The sequence below is a fragment of the Dipodomys merriami genome, unplaced genomic scaffold (assembly GCF_024711535.1).
Source record: "Dipodomys merriami isolate MVZ:Mamm:240054 unplaced genomic scaffold, mDipMer1.0.p SCAF_2, whole genome shotgun sequence".
Taxonomy (NCBI): domain Eukaryota; kingdom Metazoa; phylum Chordata; class Mammalia; order Rodentia; family Heteromyidae; genus Dipodomys; species Dipodomys merriami.
Genome location: NW_027203381.1, coordinates 114,847,309 through 114,865,775, shown reverse-complemented (window position 1 = coordinate 114,865,775; position 18,467 = coordinate 114,847,309). Strand labels below are relative to the sequence as shown.

Here is an 18,467-nt window from a genome sequence, read left to right as displayed (position 1 = left end):
GAGCTGTCACACTGAGCCCAAGGCCTCGCTGTCCTGTGGGTTGGAGGTGGGCCGGGCTGCGGGGATGGTCTGTAGAGAAAGGAGATTCTCCTGGGAAAAGATAGACCCAGCACCGAGGAGAGGGACAGCCAAACTCCTTACAGTATGTAGCTGGAAAGTGGAAGATGAGAATACATTCCAGTATTGGATTCAAATCAGAAATATTAGTGTGGAGTCAGAGGTATGAATAAAAATCATTAAAGTAGCCTAGAAATAAACAGAAATGTATGTGTGTACATATGCATAGGTGCATAAATGTACCTGAACGTGCATGCATGTATTTCCCAGCACTGCCACTGAAAAGCCCAGAAGGTGATGCCATTCCAATAGTGGTGAGCCCACACCGATGCTCAGATCTGGGTTTCTAAATACCCTTCTCCTTTAAAAGGAATCAGATCTAAGCCCCTCCCCAACCACTCTACTCCTGCAATGGTGTCATATAGGCTCAGAGGATGCACAGTTCTCTCTGTTCATTTCACAGCCCCAGACACAGAAATTCTGTTTTCTTCCCTTTGGGTATTGCAGCAGGTGGACCATCTCTCAATGGCCCATCAGACAGGAGGTAGGAAGATCAGAGCTCTGTGCCTGCACTGGAAAAGGCATCAAGCACTGAACTCTCATTTTCTGCCCTAGCAGCCACTTGGTTGCATAGCTAGAGGATGCACTGTTAGTTCTTTTCGTGCTTGGTTGCATAGCTAGAGGATGCACTCTTAGTTCTTTTCATGCTAAACCATTTTGGGATTTTTCCTGAGTTACTAAACAGATGGTTCTAGCAGCTTGCCAGCACATGATTTTTATGCAAAAGTTACCAGGTGTGCTGGCTGGGACCCTTTTGGCACCGAGAAGGGTTCTCTGTTCACAAAGGTATGGAAAGTACTTACGTTTTTAATGATCAGTGGGTACCTTGTTACCCTCTGCATGGGCTTCAGTATAAAGCTAGACAGTGGCATTCCTTTACACCGAGGGTCCATTGCCAATCTCTGAAATAAGAGATTTATTTAAATGTACTTTTAGTGGAAAAAATCTGCAAAATCCAAAGTCAATAACATCAGCACTCACTTCGGATTTCCCCGTCCATTGCCCCATTCATCTGGACAATAGGGGAGGAGCCCACAGCTGGAAGGCCAGACTCACTGCGCCTCCAGCAGCACACACTGCTTCTTACTGAGCAGAGATTCTGGCTTTCCAGAGAGTATTTCCTCCAGATGTCTAAAAATAAAAACTTTATCCCCTCCCAGGGAATCACCAGACAAGGCAATCAAAGACAAAACTCTCCTCAAGGTTGATTCTCTTTGTCTAGTGATGGGTAGAACCTGTCCAGGCCCCCAGGAGCTCCCTGCAGGGAAGGAAGAGGTGGAGCTGAGACTCGAAGGCCAATCCTCCAGTTTCAGCCTTCAGCTTATCTTCCCCCCCTGCCCCCTCCACCCTCTTTCTTTCCAACACTTGTTGCCAACTCTGTCAGTCCCTCTAGTGGATAAAAGCCCTTTTCCTCCCAAGAGGAGGGCTGTGCCTGTGAGTCACAGGGGCTGTGATTTCTCTCTCAAAGGCTCAGGTTGGATTTAATGCCTTAGACACAGGCAGCTTCTCTCCCTGACATCTGACCTAGGCCAGGTCTGCAAGCATCCGGGCCTGATGTCCCTGCATGGACATCAGATCTTCCAGGAGCACCTCACAGGAGGCAAAGGCACGCCAGACTCCTGCCGGGTGAGTCAAGGGAGGTGAAGAAGAGCAGGAGGGGAGAGACGCCCAGCTCCTTGTCCTGGGTTGGTGCCAGCATTTCCCTGAAGTTCAAGTGCATCCGCTGATGATGGCATCCATCCTGCCTGCATCCAGGAACTGGGCCCTTGACAGGCTGGCAGCCCAGCATCCACCCTTCATCTTCAATCACCCTTGGCTTACTTCTTAGCCATCTTTTTTTTTGCCAGTTCTGAGGCTTGAACTCAGGGCCTGGGCACTGCCCCTGGGCTTCTTTTGCTCAAGGCTAGTACTCTACCACTTGAGCCACAGCACCACTGTCAGCCTTTTCTGTTTATGTGGTACTGAGGAATCAAATGCTGAGGCTTTGTGCATGCTAGGCAAGCACTCTACCACTGAGCCACATTCCCAGCCCTTAGCCATCTTTCTTCCACTTGAATGATCTCAGATTTGGCTAGGAGGTCTCAGCATTTAATACTGAGACAAATAGATTCTGGCCAAGATGAAGCCACCTCATAGAGATGACTGAACAAATACTATTCTTGGGGAGGTGACAATGGTCAGCCCTCCGAACGCCTGGGGTGCAGAGACCGGTTAGCATTATCAGTTTGCTAGTCAATGGAAGTGGTTTTATTCTCTTCCTGTTTTCTTCCCCCTGGGAGATCTGGGATGTGACCAGGACAGAGACCCTCCAGCAGTCATGTCACCACCTCCACCAAAGGTCCCCTGGTGGACACGTGGCTCTGCAGACCTGGCTAGCTGAGAGGCAGTGCATGTGGCACCCTATGCAGACTGGCTTGACCTTCCCAGAGCTCGGGCCGAGGTTTTCCCCTGGGCAGGCAGAACCCATAGGGAAAGATGGAGGGGGCCGTAGGGAAGCCTGGGCATTGGGAATGGGCACCAAGAAAGAACAGAAGATGCTGAGGTTCGATAGAAGGAAAGTCTGGAGCCCTTCTGGACCCAATCAGAGGAGGCAAAGACTTAGACATCCTCCCAAACCTTCTAAACAGAAACTGCTTCAAAGCATCCAGGCTTGGGGCTGGGAATGTGGCTTAGTGGTAGAATGCCAGCCTAGAGCAAAAGAAGCTCAGGGACAATGCGCTGGCCCTGAGTTCAAACCCAGGACTGGCAAAAAGAAAAAGAAAAAAGAAAGCATCCAGGCTTGGGACTGGCCTTGTCATCTCCATGTGCACCATTTGGTGACAGCTACACTGTCCAGCTAGTGTCCGCCCCTTCTTGCTTAGCCAAGGTTTTAGTCTCTGTTTGCTCTGTGTGTGTGTGTGTGTGTGTGTGTGTGTGTGTGTGTGTGTGTGTGTGTGTGTGTGCGTGCGCGCTGGTCCTGGGGCTTGAACTTAGGACCTTGGTGCTGTCCTGAGCTTTCTGGCTTAAGGTTAGCACTCTACCACTTGAGCCACAGTCTCACAGTCTTTCTTGCCCAGGCTGGTTTCGAACCACAATCCTCCGATCTCAACCTCCCGAGTAAATAGGATTCCAGGTGTGAGCCACCAGCTCCCAGCTGTTGGCTAATTTCTATTAGGCTCTCTACAAACCCTGAAGATGGGCACTCCGGAGGACGGGAGGAAGGGTCTCCCTGCAGCTGGGGTTGCTTACTTTGACGAACTCCTTAAAGTCCGGGGCCTCATCGGTCTTCTGCTGGATCAGCGCCGCCCCGTTGAGCTGGCAGCTGCAGAAGCGGATGTAGGGCTGCATGTGGGGTAGCTGCGCGCTCAGAATGTCCCCGATCATCTTCACAGGCATCTTCTCCCCGGACATCTTCTTGCGGACCCTCAGCGCTCTGCGTGGAAACACGGGAGGTGAGCCCCACCTGCATACCGCCTGGCAGCCCCGCGGCACACGGCTACAGAAACGGAATGTGTGTGAGGGGCACAGACCGAGAGCGCCACTACAGCATCTATTTGGAAGACAGGGAGTCGAGAAAGAAGTGATTGGAGTGGTAGAGCCACCACGGTGGCATTTGTTTCTTTGGGACCATGTGCCACCATCGTTCTTCCTTTCAGGATTCAGACGGGATGCCTGTGTTGGCATCTCAGCTCATGGATTATTGGTGGTGAGAATTCCACGCTGATGGGGCCTAAGAACTGAGCTTATTTCTGGAGATCTTGGCACCTCAGGGAAGGTGTCATCGTCGGGGGCTCTCAGACGACACAGACCATAATGGAGATGGCAAATCAATAACCACACACACACACACAATAGTCCCAGTATGTGTGGCACGGCCAGTTCTAAATGATCATTTGGACTATCTTTGCCTTTCACTATTCATTACTATGGTTAATTTGAAGTTGACTAAGAGTACTAGAAGGAGACTAGAAGGTTTTTGTGATAACAATGAGACTGTGAGCCCAAAATGGAAACTGAGTAGAGAGACATTGGAGGGACTGGGGTGCAGCGAGGAGATGGCATGTGGGTCTGGGCCTCCATCCCCGGGCCTCCATCCTTCTACCTCTAAAACACAAGCTCTGAACACCAGCAATGCAAACAACTGACCACGGCCGAAGCCTCCAAATGATCCAAATGAACCTTTCTTCTTCCTAAACTGATTATCCCCAGCATTTGTGACAGCAACAGAGAGCTAGCTGACACTATTTTATCCCTATTTCCTATTGGGGAAACTGAGGCATGCGGAAATGGAATGCCCTGGCCAAAACACTGAAGTCTCGGCCAAAGCTAAAATAAAAGGTGACCGGAGCAGCCCTTGAACCTAGGTGTGCCGCCCACCCATCTAAGGAAGGCCTGAATGGATCTTAACTTAGCCTTTCTGCTATCACTCCTGACTGAGTCCTGAAGGGGCTGCACCTAGATTTTGGATAGAAAAATGTTCTAAGCCTTTCTGCCTGCCCTGCTTCTATGGCGCATCACTCACTCAGCACAGCTCCCCAGTAAGGAAGCTAACCATGTGATCTAACATGTCACAGAATCACCACTAGTAGAAAATCCTTGTATCACAGTTAGCTTCCTTTGGTTTTCATTGTAAAATTTTCACTTGTTAGAGCCAGGTGCAGTGGTCCACGCCTAGCACCCCAGATACATGGCAGGCGGAGACAGGAGAATCATGGTCCAAAAGCAACACTCTGTCTGGAAAATAAATAAATGAGAGCAAAACAGGGGGCTGGAGGTGTGACTCAAGTTGTAGAGCCCTTGTTGAGCAAGCCAAGGCCCTGAATTCAAACTCAGGTCTGCCAAGAAAAAAAACCAAAAAACCAAAAACCAAAAACCAAAAACCCACCATTATCTGTTGGTTGGATTCTGTGGTTCCCTCAATACAAGGGGTGAGTCTCATCCTCGCATCAAGAATGGTGATAGAGAGCGGTGTTCTCATAGCAGTCCAAGGACTGTGGCCTTAATTCTCTGTCCCCAAAACTCCTCTCTTCCAGCCCCCTAGAAACCCTAACACGAGGATTGCTCCTTCCATGGAAAAATGATGTCTATTTGGCAAATAAACCAAAGTGTTCACTGAACGATTTACCACGCAGCTGTACATTCCAGAATTCTTTCAAATTCTCTGTAGTTTTGAAATTCTTCATAACAAAATGTTAGAAGGAAGAAAAAGAAATCAAGGTTCTCAGGGAGCTCCTGTTAAGTAGAAGTATTTTATCTGGAAGATGCAAATTACAGACCCCTCTCCCATGTAATCAGGTTATCCGAGGAGCAATGGCCTCGCAGTGGGAGCAGGGAGGAGCGCCAGGCATGCGTACCAGGGCTGACAGCATACCAGTGGCACAGTGCCCTTGCTCCTCCAAATAACCTTGAGTGGCAGACAACACTTCTGTCTTGTGTGAATCCTAGAGTTCAGCTGCCACTACCACACGCACACACACACACACACACACACACACACACACACACACACATACACACAATTCATACCATGACTATAATCTCAGAGCTGCTAAAATAAAAGCTGCCCAAGGTGGCTGTTCTAAACAGCTACCTTATTAGCTGTTTAACAGCCAGTTAGAAGGTGCTAGAGCCCAGGAAATCTTTGGAACAGCTGGCTCCTCGCTCTGTGAGCTTTCCATTGGGGGCAAGACTGAGGGGAAGCCCCAGGCTTAGGACCCTGGCATTCCGCACAGAGCCTACCGACAGTGTGACTTGATATAAGTCACACAACCTCTCTGAGCTTGGGTTCTCCAACAGTCACAGTGCTTTCATGTCTTCTTCAAGTCCCTGAAGAGCTCTGGAAAGGGACACGGGGGAGACAAAGAAGGGAAGGCAATTGTGCGGAGTGGAGAGCCAATGGCCAACGTTATTGGTGTATCTTTGCTTTTCTAAGGGGCCACTGGGGACATCAGACACATTTCCAATGTCTCTACCCCCGCTAGAGCTGTCTGAGGAAAAGTTGTTAACTGTAGGTGTGTGTGTGTGTGTGTGTGTGTGTGTGTGTGTGTGTGTGTGTGTGTGTGTGTGTGTGTGTGTGTGTGTGTTGTGTGTGCAGGTCCTGGGGCTTAATCAGGACCTGGTTGCTGTCCCTGAGCTTTTGTGCTCAAAGCTAGCATTCTACTACTTCAGCCATAGCTCCATTCCTGGCTTTTGTCATTGTTAGTGGTGGTCATGGGGCTTCTACCCCTGGCCTGGATGCTGTCCCTGACCTCTTCAGCTCAAGGCTACGGCTCTACCACTTGAGCCACAGTGCTGCTTTTCTGCTGGCTCATTGGAGATAAGAGACTCACAGACTACTTTCCTGCGCGGACTGGCTTTGAACCTCGATCCTCGGATCTCAGCCCCCTGAGTAGCTAGGATTACAGGTGTGAGCCACTGGAGCCTGGCTTATTTCTGGCTTTTTTTGGTGGTTAAATTGGAGATGAGAATAATCTCATAGACTAACTACTCTGCCTGGGATGGCTTCTAACTTCAATCCTCAGATCTCAGCTCTCTGAGTAGCTTGGATTACAGGCGCCCAGAGTAATTTATAGATATATTTTTAACAGAAAATTCGGCGTCTGTCCAGCACTTTAGGTTAGTACTTGTAGGTTCAGGGCTAGCCCCTTCTGCTAAGGCAAGTCATGGCCAAGCCCCACACTTCCTGTGTCCTGAGCTCTTATCATTCAAAGGCCTGGGGGATACAGGCGCCCAGGGACTACTGTGCTGTGTTATGATGGGACTTGAATGGGCCCCAAAGGTGCCCATTCAAGTGATGGAGTCTCACACAAGGGAGCTAGGTGATCAGGTGCATTGCCCTGGGAAGGGATTAATAAGGCTCTACATAGGACCCTGAGGGCCTCCCTTGAGAGCAAGTGGTTAGAGAAGAACTTGGTTCTAGAACAGCAAGTCTAACCCCTTAAGTTTTCTTTTTTCTGGCTTCCTGCCTTGCACCTGATCTCCTACACACACACACACACACACACACACACACACACACACACACACACACACACACACACACACTTCTCAACCAAAGGCCGAATCGATGGGGCTGCTTAATCTTGACCTCCGAAAGTGTGACCTCAGTAAACCACTAGTCTTTATCTGTAAAGAATCCAGACTTAGGGGTTTCATAATAGCAACAGAAAACCGACTAGTCAAATCTCCATCTTCCAGATGAGGACACTGAGACTGTAAACCACCCAGTCCAAAGACACGTGGACAGAGGTGACTGTAAGTCTGCAAGCCCAGGGCTCTGTCTCCTATCTGTGGTGGGGAAGATATATCATCTCCCAGAGAGGATGCAAAGCCTTTCTCTAAATGCTCGCCTGAGGTCATCTGTGGAGACATGCACACTGGATGTCTTCCTTCCTCTCCACTCCATCCCCTCATCCCAGCAGGCGAGAGTGGAGATGTCCAATCACAAGAACAATGCAGGAGCCTCGTTCAGAAACCTGCAGCCTCCCAGTGAGCTGAATGTGGAGATCGCAAGGGCGCAGGAGCACTGTGTGCTTCACGCTCAGGCCCTATGGCCTCCCCTAGAAGCCAGGACTTGGTCTGCATTCCAAGCCAGTGATATTTTAATGAGGCCTGGTGGACGCAGATTGGGGAGGGGGAGGGATTGTCTGTTATTGTGTGCTTGTTTTAGATTGGAAGGGAGGCTGGCAATGATATAATCCAGCGCCCTCATTTTACAAATAGGGAAGCTCAGGCTCAAAGAGGAAGACTAGAGAGATGAGATACAAACTCCCTGGGCTCCTGGGCCCAGGAGCTGCTTCTACAAACTAAAGCATGGCCCTAGGCTGGCTGATTGGGGTGACCCTGAGGAATGGGTGCATGCTAGGAACAGTTCCACACTTTTCCATCAGCTGGAGCCAAGAGGCCTCCAGCGATCCGCCTACTTCTACCGGGAAGAAGAATCTAAGGATGGAGCTAGCAGTGAGCAGGAGCCAGAATTGGTCCAGTTCTGGAAAATTCTGGAACCATGGCCATCCTCTGAAACCCGGACGCCTTGGCAATGTATATTCCCTGCCATGAGAAATCTAGAACTTATTTCCAGTAAGCATGCGGGCACGAAAGGGTGCTGGCACGGTGTGAGTGGCGATGAGCAAAAAGAAACACGTTAATTAGAAAGCAGAAGGAGACATGGGGTAGCATGCGTGGGGGACACAGGACGGACCACACAGAGGTGCTAGTGTGTAAGCCGCGGAGGTGCAGCGAGGCCAGGGGTTAGAGAAGAAAGGCTTACTTCAGTAGTTTGATATTACACATAATCAGCTCCTTCCAGTTAACAAAAATCATAGCAACCTCTTTTTCTGTCAGCAGCTCAGACTCCATCAGGGGTTTCTGAAAGATCTACAGGTGCAGAAAATGAAGCAGTTCAGAAAGCAAAGTTAGCTCCAACCTTACACACGCACGCGCGCGCACGCGCACACTGGTCTGTTTAGAGCAACGGAGAGGGCTGGAGTGGGTGCCACCTTCCTGCAGAGGTGGGTGGGGCCTGGGGGAGGAGCTGAGGGAGGAGGAGCCCGGGGAACATCATTTGCATGATGGGGCGTAGTTCTGCCTATGAGAAGCTAGAAGGCCAGTTCAACTTGGGACAGGGAGGAAACAGAGCCAATGGAAGTGGGTGGCTAGGGAGGGCTCTTTCATCCTCACATCCAGCGTCAGCAGGACTGAGGCTATGGGTGCTGTCTTCTGCCCACAGAGCCAAGGCTCACAGGGATGGCTAAGAGGACCATCCCCCAAGCTACACGTGGATGTAGACTCAGAGACAGTCACAGGTTTTAGGTGGGGCCCCATGTGGCTGAGCACGGTGTGGGGGGTGGGGGAGGCAAGGAACGCTTCTGGAGGTTATCTGAGGACTGTCCATCTTTGAACTAAACTTGGCCAGGTTGAAGCTGATCCCAGGGAACCCTAATTCCTGTGAAGTTCGAAGCTACAACTGTGCATCTTGTGTACTGCCCAAAGGCACATCCACCGTACACAGGCATGATGCAATGTGGACATCCCGGCCTAAATATTAAATAGCAATCCAGTGCCTTGAGAACTGGCACTTTTGGGGGGGAGTCGTATCACTGTTGAGTGTTGGTGGTGGCCTTTTAGGCCAGAAACCCATCCTGAACTCCTCCAGCACAATAGACAACCCCGGGTGTCTCTTCTAGACTGCCAGATAAGAGGGCTTAGTGTTTGGAGGAGGAAGAATGGATCTCAACCTGTGACAGGATTTGTCACATTGTAAGTGATTCTCAGGTCCGGTTTGCCTTACCCCCCCCCTCCCATTTCCTAATATGGAAACCTACCATGCACTTTTTTTTTTTTAAGGCAGGGCTGCCCAACTCTGTTGCCCTATCCTTCCAGACACAATGGCCAAGGCCCTTCAATGGCTACCTGGGAGATAAAGCAGATGAAGCCTCATGCCAACCAGGTCAAGGGGCTCACGGAGCCAGGGGAAGAAACATGTTCATGCGGAATGACAGATCTCTATCAAGGGCATTATGGAGAGGTTAGCGAGCTGGCTACCATTTTTAAATGCCAACACGAAGGGCCAACCATGGGGCATTCACTAGCTGGTGGCTGAGCTGCAACTTCTCTGACTAGAACTAAGCGTCTCACTCCCCGTCTGCATGCTTGCTGGCCCGTACCAGCTCCTCTGGCTTTGGGTACGTCTTCAAAAGTGAGCTCTACCTCTCTGTGCGTGAGAACTTGACCATTTCAACTCGGGAAAGATCTCCTGTGTCATTGGCCTTCCAGATGTCTCCCACCCCCATTCCCCCGCCCCCCCGCCATACACACAATACATCTCAGGGTCGGAATGGGGGCCCAGGCCTCCTCCTGAACCTCCAGCCCTTGCCACCACAGCTGCCGTTACCTCTGTGACCAGCTGGAGGTCGTTCACATAGTTTTCCTCTGTGACAATGAGCTCGTGGATATACCCTTGTCGCTTCCTTTCAGTCGGGGTCAACATATCCAAAAGGTGTAAATCTGAGCACCCTGGAAGATACAACCATTGGGGCACCGTTTAGTCCAGGCTGGGGAAGCTCACACAGCTTCATCAATGAAGACACTCCATGTTCTGTTGGCTGCGGGGCTGTCTAGCCTAACCCCAGCATATCAGTGGGGGGAGGGGGGCACGATTCGAGTCTCCCCTAAGAGGTAAGTTGGAGCCCTGGTTCCCGCCCATGAATGTGGCCTTCTTTGGAAATGTGGACGGCATGAAGTGCTGGTGGTGTCTCATGCAGAAGGTGGCCCAGAGAAGAGGATCAAGACACAGGCACAGACTGGAGCCCTGTAATGTAGCCGAGGCAGGGATCAGAGATCAGAGAGCTGCATCCAAGGGACATCAACAGATTCCAGGCAATTCCAGAAGCAGAACAGACCCCGCCCACAGCCATCAGAGGAAGCGCAGCCACGCTATACTGTGATTTTAGACTTCTAGCCCAAGAACTATGAGAACATCCTAGTTGTTTTAAGACACCCACTTTGTGGTTGTCATGGTGACCCTAGATATGAATACAGGTGGCACACTCTGCTTCACCAAAAATAGGAAAACAGCCAGGCCCTGGTTGCTCACACTGCTACTCGGGAGGTATAGGTCTGGAGGATCACACTTCTAGTCCAGCCTGGGCATAAATGTAAGACCTCATCTCAAGAGGAGGACTCAGTGCCAGATGCCTGGCATCTTACCTAAATGGGCAGATCATGGTCAAGGCTGGCCTGGGCAGAGATGAAAATCATAGTTTTAAAATAATAAAGGCAAAAAGGGTGGGGGCTGGCTTGAGTGATAGAGTTCTCTGCTTAGCTAGCACAAGGCCCTGAGTTTAACCGCTAGTACCACTACCAGCACCAATACCACCATCACAAAAAATTAACATGGAAGTGGGGCGCCGGTAGCTCACACCTGTCATCCTAGCTACTCGAGAGGCTGAATCTGAGGATGGCTGTTTGAAGCCAACCCAGGCAGAAAAGTCTTATCTCCAATTAACCACTGGAAAACTGGAAGTGGCTCCATGGCTCCAGGTGGTAGAGTGCTAGCCTTAAGCAAAAGAGTACAGTATAGCGCCCAAGCCCTGAGTTATCAAGCCCCATGACTGACCTTTTTTTTTTTTTTTTTTTTAAAGAACATGGAAAGTAATGTTGAGAGACTTGGTAGTAATGGGCTGCCATTTCCAGGCTATGCACCATACTAACAGCTTTACATTGGCAACTGCCTTTCCTACTATATACTAGAATTGTCTCCATTATACAGATGGGGAAAGTGAGGCTTAAAGAGATGGGCTCGCCTCAGATTTTCAGCTTAACAGTGGCGAAGGCAAGAGTCTGTCTTGAGATTTTGGCCCTAGAGGGCCTAGGCTGTACCCCAGACCACCACCAGCTACACGCTCACAGGATGTTTGTCCTGAAGTTGGGTTTTGGAGGGTGAGGTAGCTGGGCAGAGGCTCCCGATGGACCTGAGTACCAGATAGCGCCAGACACATCCAGTCAGAGCTGGGGAAACTTTCCAGGACAAGGCCGCTGCCTGGTCCCATGGAAGCCGAGCAGCAGGCTTCAGGAAGGCCTCTGGCTCTAGACAGGCAAGCACAAGGCCTCTGTGCAGGCCAATACTGCCCAAGGAAAAGACTATATGACAGCTGTGTGCAGGGTCATGTGTGGCTTTTCAGTGGCGGCTATACCCCACCCAAGACCTGACAGGAAGTGTGATTCTCAGGAACACCCCAAATTCAGGCCTGGGCCTACCTCTTCTAGGCTAGCCATTCCTGCCTCCCCAGATTCACACCCTGCTTTGTTTTTTCTTTCCTTTTGTGCCAGTACCAGCTGTGAACCCAGAACTTCACGGTCTGGCTCAGCTTCTTTGCTCGTAGCAGAGGCTCTGCCACTTGAGCCATGCCTCCAGCCCAGCATTTTACTGGTTGTTTAGGTTAGTGAGAGAGTCATATAGACTCTTCTGCCCGGGATGGCTTAGAATTGTGACCCTCTAAGTCTCAGCCTCCTGAATTGCTAGGATGAAAGGTTTTTTGAAGCAAAAGCTACTGTGTCTGACACACACTTGTTTTTATTCGAGGATGTTTAAGTCACAGAAATCCAATTTGTAAGACAGACTAGGAAGTATTCCCAGAGGGGAGGGTGCGGTGTCTCATTCCCTCCGGCATTTCCTCCTCTCTCCTTCCACAGGGGGGCGCAGTGGAACACAGTGTGAAACCCAGCCCTTCTCACAAGGCCGATCCACCCCAGTGGCAACCAAGGCAGGCACCTTCCATCTTGTTACATAGAGAAGCAAATCCAGGTCCTAGCCAATTCTTGGAGCCCAATGACCTGGGTAATTTGGGGGGCACACTAACATTGGGGAAGGCTGGCCCAAACTACCCAGGGGTCCTCAGAGACTCCATCTTCTGGATTCTTGTGCTCAGAGACTGCACAAATAGCACGATCCCTCTGGGCAAATGCGATCATGGACATCTGCTCCAGAGATTACAGCCAGGACTGGTCTAACCTTTGGTTTTGTTCCCTCTCTTGGCCAACTGCCCTTGGTTGATGCCCTAGCCAGGACAGGCAAGAGAGTGCCAGGAAATGAGCCACTACTTTATTAATACTCTCCAGGCCTTCAATCCTGACCTCACTCAGAGCCACTGTGTATGGCTGGGCCAGACTCCCTTGGGGCCACAAGGTGAGTGTGACCTTTGCACTAGTTGCAGAGATAGTTGAACACACACCATCTCCTCAGCCACTTCCTCCTGTGTGGGGTGTTGATTTTTTTTTTTTTTATGACAACATCAGCATTAGTGGTGATTCTCAGGAAGGAAATGAGACAGAATTGCTCACTCCTTCACTTCAGCCACCTTCTGCACAACTGTTGAGCAGGCTCAGCACAGTGGGAAGCCGACAGGCCACCCTGATTTCTCACCCTTCTCTTGGGAAACCCTCCTGAGTTGGTAGGGAATGGTATACCCAGTTTCTGTCCTATTATTTTTTCTTTTATTGGTCATGGTGCTTGAACTCAGAATCTGAGCACTGTCCCTGAGTTCTTTTTGCTGAAGGCTAGCACTCTACCACATTGAGTCACAGCACCACTTCTGGTTTTTCTTGTAGTTAATTGGAGCCTGCCCCAGGCTGGCTTTCAACCCTGATCCTCAGATTTCAGCCTCTTGAGTAGCTAGGATTACAGGTGTGAGCCACCAGTGCCTGACTCTTGTCCTGTTTTTTACCCCCACTGTTTTGACAGTGAGACTAAGGCCCTAGGACTCAGGCTGGTTCTTGGTCAAGAGCAAATGTAGGCCAGCCTGAGGTGCTGTGGCTCTCATGGAAGTCATCTCCTCTGCAGTTCTCAGAACACTGGCTTCAATGGGGACATTAGAATACAGACGCAACCCACAAACACTGTGCTGCCACACTTTCAACAACACGATCAGGAACACAGCACACACTAGGTGGACCAGTCTTTGGACTATCCTTCCAGATCATATTTCTTCTGGAGAAATCTGATGGGTAAAATATACTTGTGTACCCATGCATGATATTCAAGTACACTTTATACACATTTTAAGTCTTTTCTTAAAGACTATTTCCAGACCTCAATCATTCATTTTCTCACTTATTCAGCAAATATCTACTGATAGCCTACTACCATGAGTCTTGTCACTAACTGTGCTGAGCACTGCAGGAGACTGACCTTCCAGAGTCTAGATCAGAACCCTGGGGTTCAGTATTCCACCCCCCACCCAGCTGAAGATGGCCCCGCCCCTCCCGGGCCTTCTGAAGGATGCCACTGTTCTTCCTCAAGGGTAGGTGGTAATCTCCACCTCCTCAAAGCTCAAGAAGGCAACATGACCCCCTCCTGCTAGGCTGAGGTTGGTACAAGCCCTTTCTTCCCCCGACCCCACACCAGGTTGAAGGGTGTACTGCACCCCCATCCTACTCTACCCCAGCGATGAATGTATTGTCCTAACAACAAGATGACTAACTGGCATCAGGCAGGCTCAGTCAGAAGTACAACTCAAACAGCCTACAATCCATGGGACAGAGAACTGCCAACAGATCCTCCCTCCCCCCCCCCCCCCAGCAATACTAGCACACCTAGAAACGGAGAACCATACCGTAATGACACAGCAAGAAGGAGGGACCAGGGACTACAGGGACACATCAGAGCAATGGAGGGGTGGGAAGCAAGGCCGTGTCAGGAGAGATGACTGGTGCAAGTTCTGAAAATGCTCAGAGGCAGAGCAACTCCATAAGGTCCAGGAGCCCGAGGTGCTGAGGCCGGCTCAGGATGGGCCCTTGCATAGCCTCCTGCTCTGGACAGCTTTTGCCAGCCCATCCAAATACCTAAAAGACCCAAGGCAGAGCTGGAGAAGCTGAGCGGTATCAGGGGATTGGAGGGGTAAGGGCTGTTTGCCCCTAGTGAATTCCACTCCATGCAGGCCCATTTGCCATCCTGTCTGGAGACAGGAGCCTGGGGTTCTGGTGGCCTCTGAAGGACCCAGAAGATAACAAAAGGCAGATGCTCTGTGGGAGATTCAGTTTCACATTACCCAGCAACCACATTGGCTTGAAATGGTCTTTTCAGCCACAGAACTGCCCCCCACAGGATGCTGATTAAAAAAGCCTTCTGGTAAATGCCAGACCAAGAGAACCATGAAAGACTTTCTCAAGTCCCTTTTTTTTTTTTTTTAAATTGAACTCAAAAATATCCTTCTTTTGAAAACTTAATATTTAGAAAAACAAGGTAGTTAAAAATAAAACCACCACTATTGGAAGCAGGGCAAATAGAAAGAAGTTTTCTTAAGGGGTGGGAAGATGATGTGGGCCCTCTCTCTTTGGGGACTAGGATAAACATGGTCGCTGGCACTCTGTCCCAGTAAAAAGTGAGAGGATAAAGCACAGAAAATTATTTTCCACGACTCTCGGGGAGGGGGAAGGAAGTCTCCTGAACACAGTCTTCTCACAGCTGAAATAATATTGCAAATGATGCTAAGCAGTTAACCGTTCCCACGTTACAGCCCACATAAAACTCCTAATACAGGTCCCTAGATTTTGTATGAGTTTCTTAAACACACTGACAAAACACAGAGAGAGCCATGATGCTCCTTAGAGGAGTTTGGGGCATGGCTTTTCATCTTAAAGGAAAAGATATACAATATCTCTGTGACATTTGTCCCAGATCCACTTGCTAAATGGCCCAGGACAGTGTTAGCAGAATGTATGTTCACTGGATGCCTAGAGATCCTGTCTACACTACAGGTACCTCTAGAGTTGACATGAATGTGGGAAATGGTCTTACTCTCTCCTAGTAGGTGATCCTATGCCCTCCTGTACTGCATTGGTTCTCCTGGAAAAACTAATTGGGAAGGGGTAATGTTGCCCTAAAAGAAATGTACTCATTGCCTAACTTATGTAACTATAACCCCACTGTATGTCACCTTTATAAAACAATAAAAATTTTAGAAAATGTACTCCCCTAAATATCTTTGGCAAAGTGGTTGTAGGGTTTGCCTATCACGTAGTAAAAACAGATGAAGACCAAGTGATATGACATGAAAAAAAAATAGGGGCCAGGCACTAGTGGCTCATGCCTGTAATCCTAGCTACTCAGGAGGCTGAGATATCATTCTCCGAAGGTAACAGTTTGAAGCAAGCCCAGGCAGGAAAGTCCCTGAGACTCTTTATCTCAAACTAGTTACAAGAAAATTGGAAGTGATGTTGTGGCTCAGAGTGGTAGAGCACTAGCCTTGAGCTAAAGAGCTCAAGGATAGTGCCCAGGCCCTGAGTTCAAGCCCCATGATCAACCCCCCCACCCCCACCCCCAAGTTTTTTGGCAGTAGTGAAGTCTGGACTCAGGGTCTTTAGCATAGCAGGTAGCTGCTCTATTGTTGAGCCATGCCGCTAAGCCTTTTTGCTTCTGTTATTTTTTGAATAGGGTCTTATTTTCAACCAGTCCTGTAGCTTGGACCTTGATCCTATTTAAGGTTCCCGTGTAACTGCGATAACAGGTACACATCACTATGCCCAACTTTATTAATTGAAATAAAGACTCAAGTAGCTTCTGTCCAGGCTGGTCTTGAACAGTGATCCTCTCAATTTCCACCTCCAGTTAGCTAGGTGTGAGCCACTGTACCTGGCTAAAGAAGGTTTTTAGCCAAATAGTACACTGCTTCATCTCACAGATGATGTCCCAAAACACAAAGTGCTGTTCAAGCCATGAGATTATGTATTCCAGTTGGAGCCAGAATCTTCTCTTGGAACTCTGTGATGAGGAAGGTGAGGGGTGAGGTGGCCGGTCCTTATCTATGGGAGCCTGAAGTCTGCTGGAGGTTTGGGCATCCCAAGCTGACCTTGATCCTCACTAACACTTACATGTCTTTGGAAGAGCTTCATCATACAAGTCTTGGGCACCTCAGAGTTGCAAATCCTCAAGATCAGATTTGGAAGGGTCAGGAGAATCTGGTGGGCATCGACCCAAGGTGAAAGGTACGGATGCCCCATAGACCATCTCTGAGCTGGGACACCCATTCTGTCTCCAGCACTGGTCTGCCCGCCTGTTGTAGCTAGCTACCTCCAGGAACATCCATTCTGCTTCACTCAGTCACAACCCAGAGGCTTCAAAGTAGAATTCAGATTCTGAATCAGCTTTCTTTCCCCCCAGGCCAGTCCGTCGACAGGGCTTGTTATAAAGTTTAATGAATGTTGAGGCGTAGTGAAAATTAAATTCCTCTAAGGGATAAATCATCTCCTAATTTGCCATAATATGAAAGGGCGTTTCTTGTGTGGTTTTACAACTGACGCTGGGATTCCTGGCCTGGGCGTTATGTCCCTTTATGGTATGCTGCTTTTTTTTTTTTTTTTTTAAAGCTCATTCTTGGCTCCATTTAATGTCACCACCCATGTTTTGCTTTCGTTCTGAGATCTTGCTTTGGATGTGCCCCATCCTGCAGGATCTTAGGTCTCCTTAGCAGCTGCCATAAATAAAGCCTTCGGGTACACAAAGCAGATTAAGGTGTGTTTTTCCTGGCATTGGAGGGAGGAGGGAGTTCTTACTGGAAAGGTCCAGGGGTATTTTACACAGGAGAAATCTGAGATAGACTTGGCTGTGGTTGATTGTGTTCCTCAAGGTTCTTGTGTCGGGAACTTGGTTCCCAATGCAGTAGTGTCGAATAGGACCTTAGGGTGCATAGGGAACATGGGCTTTGGCCTCGGAAATGGATCAATGCTGTTATCTTAGGAGTGGCTCCTATAGATGTAACCTCAGTTCTGCTAACATGTGTTCCTTTTGCTCCTTCGTTCTTCTGCACCAGATGATGCAAGCAGGAAGGTCCCTATGGGGGCGGGGGTTGCACTTCTCAGGCTGGAGAACCCATAAGCCAAGTACGTTGCTTTACCATTTACTCAGTCTCTGGTATTCTGTTATAGCATTGAACTTAGATGTTATTAGGCAAGTGTCTGGACAGCTGGGCAGTAGTTAGGGATTCAAACAGAGGACAGACAGGGCAGAGGGGGAGTCAAGGTGGGCCACCTGGAGCCCAGGAAGAAGGAAGCAGAAGCTCGCATGCTGGCAAATAACAAGAGAGAACATGGAATACCATTCCAAAGCCATAGTTTCAGCCATTGTGCATATATGAAATCATTGAATCCTTGCCAGTCATCTTTGTGGTAGCTACTGCTACTCTCTACTGGGCAGATGAGAAAACTGAGGCACTAGTAGATGGCAAAGAGAGTCTAGTCTGAGCCCAAGATCTGAATCCTTATGGTTCTTGGTGCAGTAGTGTGCTCTGATAGCTAGAACAAAGAGCCAGAGACTGGGAAGCTTGAACAACAGGAAATTACTTCCAACCAGTTCTAAAGGCTGGAAGTCAAGGTGTTAGCTGAAAGTCAAGGTCTCTCTCCTTGTCCTGTTGAGGTACTATCTCTCTTCAACTTTCCCTGGTGCATGAAACTTTCTAGGGTTCTCTGTGTGATCAATTTCTTCTTACAAGAATGTCAGTCAGAGCCGGGCGCTGGTGGCTCATGCCTGTAATCCTAGCTACTCAGGAGGCTGAGATCTGAGGATCGCGGTTCAAAGCCAGCCCGGGCAGGAGAGACCGTGAGACTCCTATCTCCAATAAACCACCAGAAAACTGGAAGTGGCGCTGTAGCTCAAGTGGTAGAGCACTTGCCTTGAGCTGAAGAGCTGAGGGACAGCGCCCAGGCCCAGAGTTCAAGCCCCATGACCGACCAAAAAAAAAAAAAAAAAGAATGTCAGTCAGATTTGTGTCCCTGCCCATCTTCATTTTAACAAGACATTCAGTTCCATTCTTAAGTCCCCGGGATGGGGGCTCCATACCTGAGTTCTGGGAGACCCGTACCCAGTGGGAAGTCAGCTT

The 18,467-nt window shown here is 49.4% G+C and overlaps 1 protein-coding gene across 4 annotated transcripts in view; it reads right to left on the bottom strand.

Annotated features, from left to right (window-relative positions):
- Itsn1 (intersectin 1) overlaps positions 1 to 18,467 on the bottom strand; it is a 189,235-nt gene that overhangs the window by 16,136 nt on the left and 154,632 nt on the right. For all 4 annotated transcript variants that reach the window (XM_070030612.1, XM_070030615.1, XM_070030614.1 and 1 more), the window contains 4 exons: positions 9,989 to 10,110; positions 8,366 to 8,472; positions 3,346 to 3,529; positions 921 to 1,019 (listed from right to left, as the gene is read on the bottom strand). In XM_070030612.1, the coding sequence (XP_069886713.1) occupies positions 921 to 1,019; positions 3,346 to 3,529; positions 8,366 to 8,472; positions 9,989 to 10,110 (512 nt within the window). The remainder of the gene's footprint in view (positions 1 to 920; positions 1,020 to 3,345; positions 3,530 to 8,365; positions 8,473 to 9,988; positions 10,111 to 18,467) is intronic.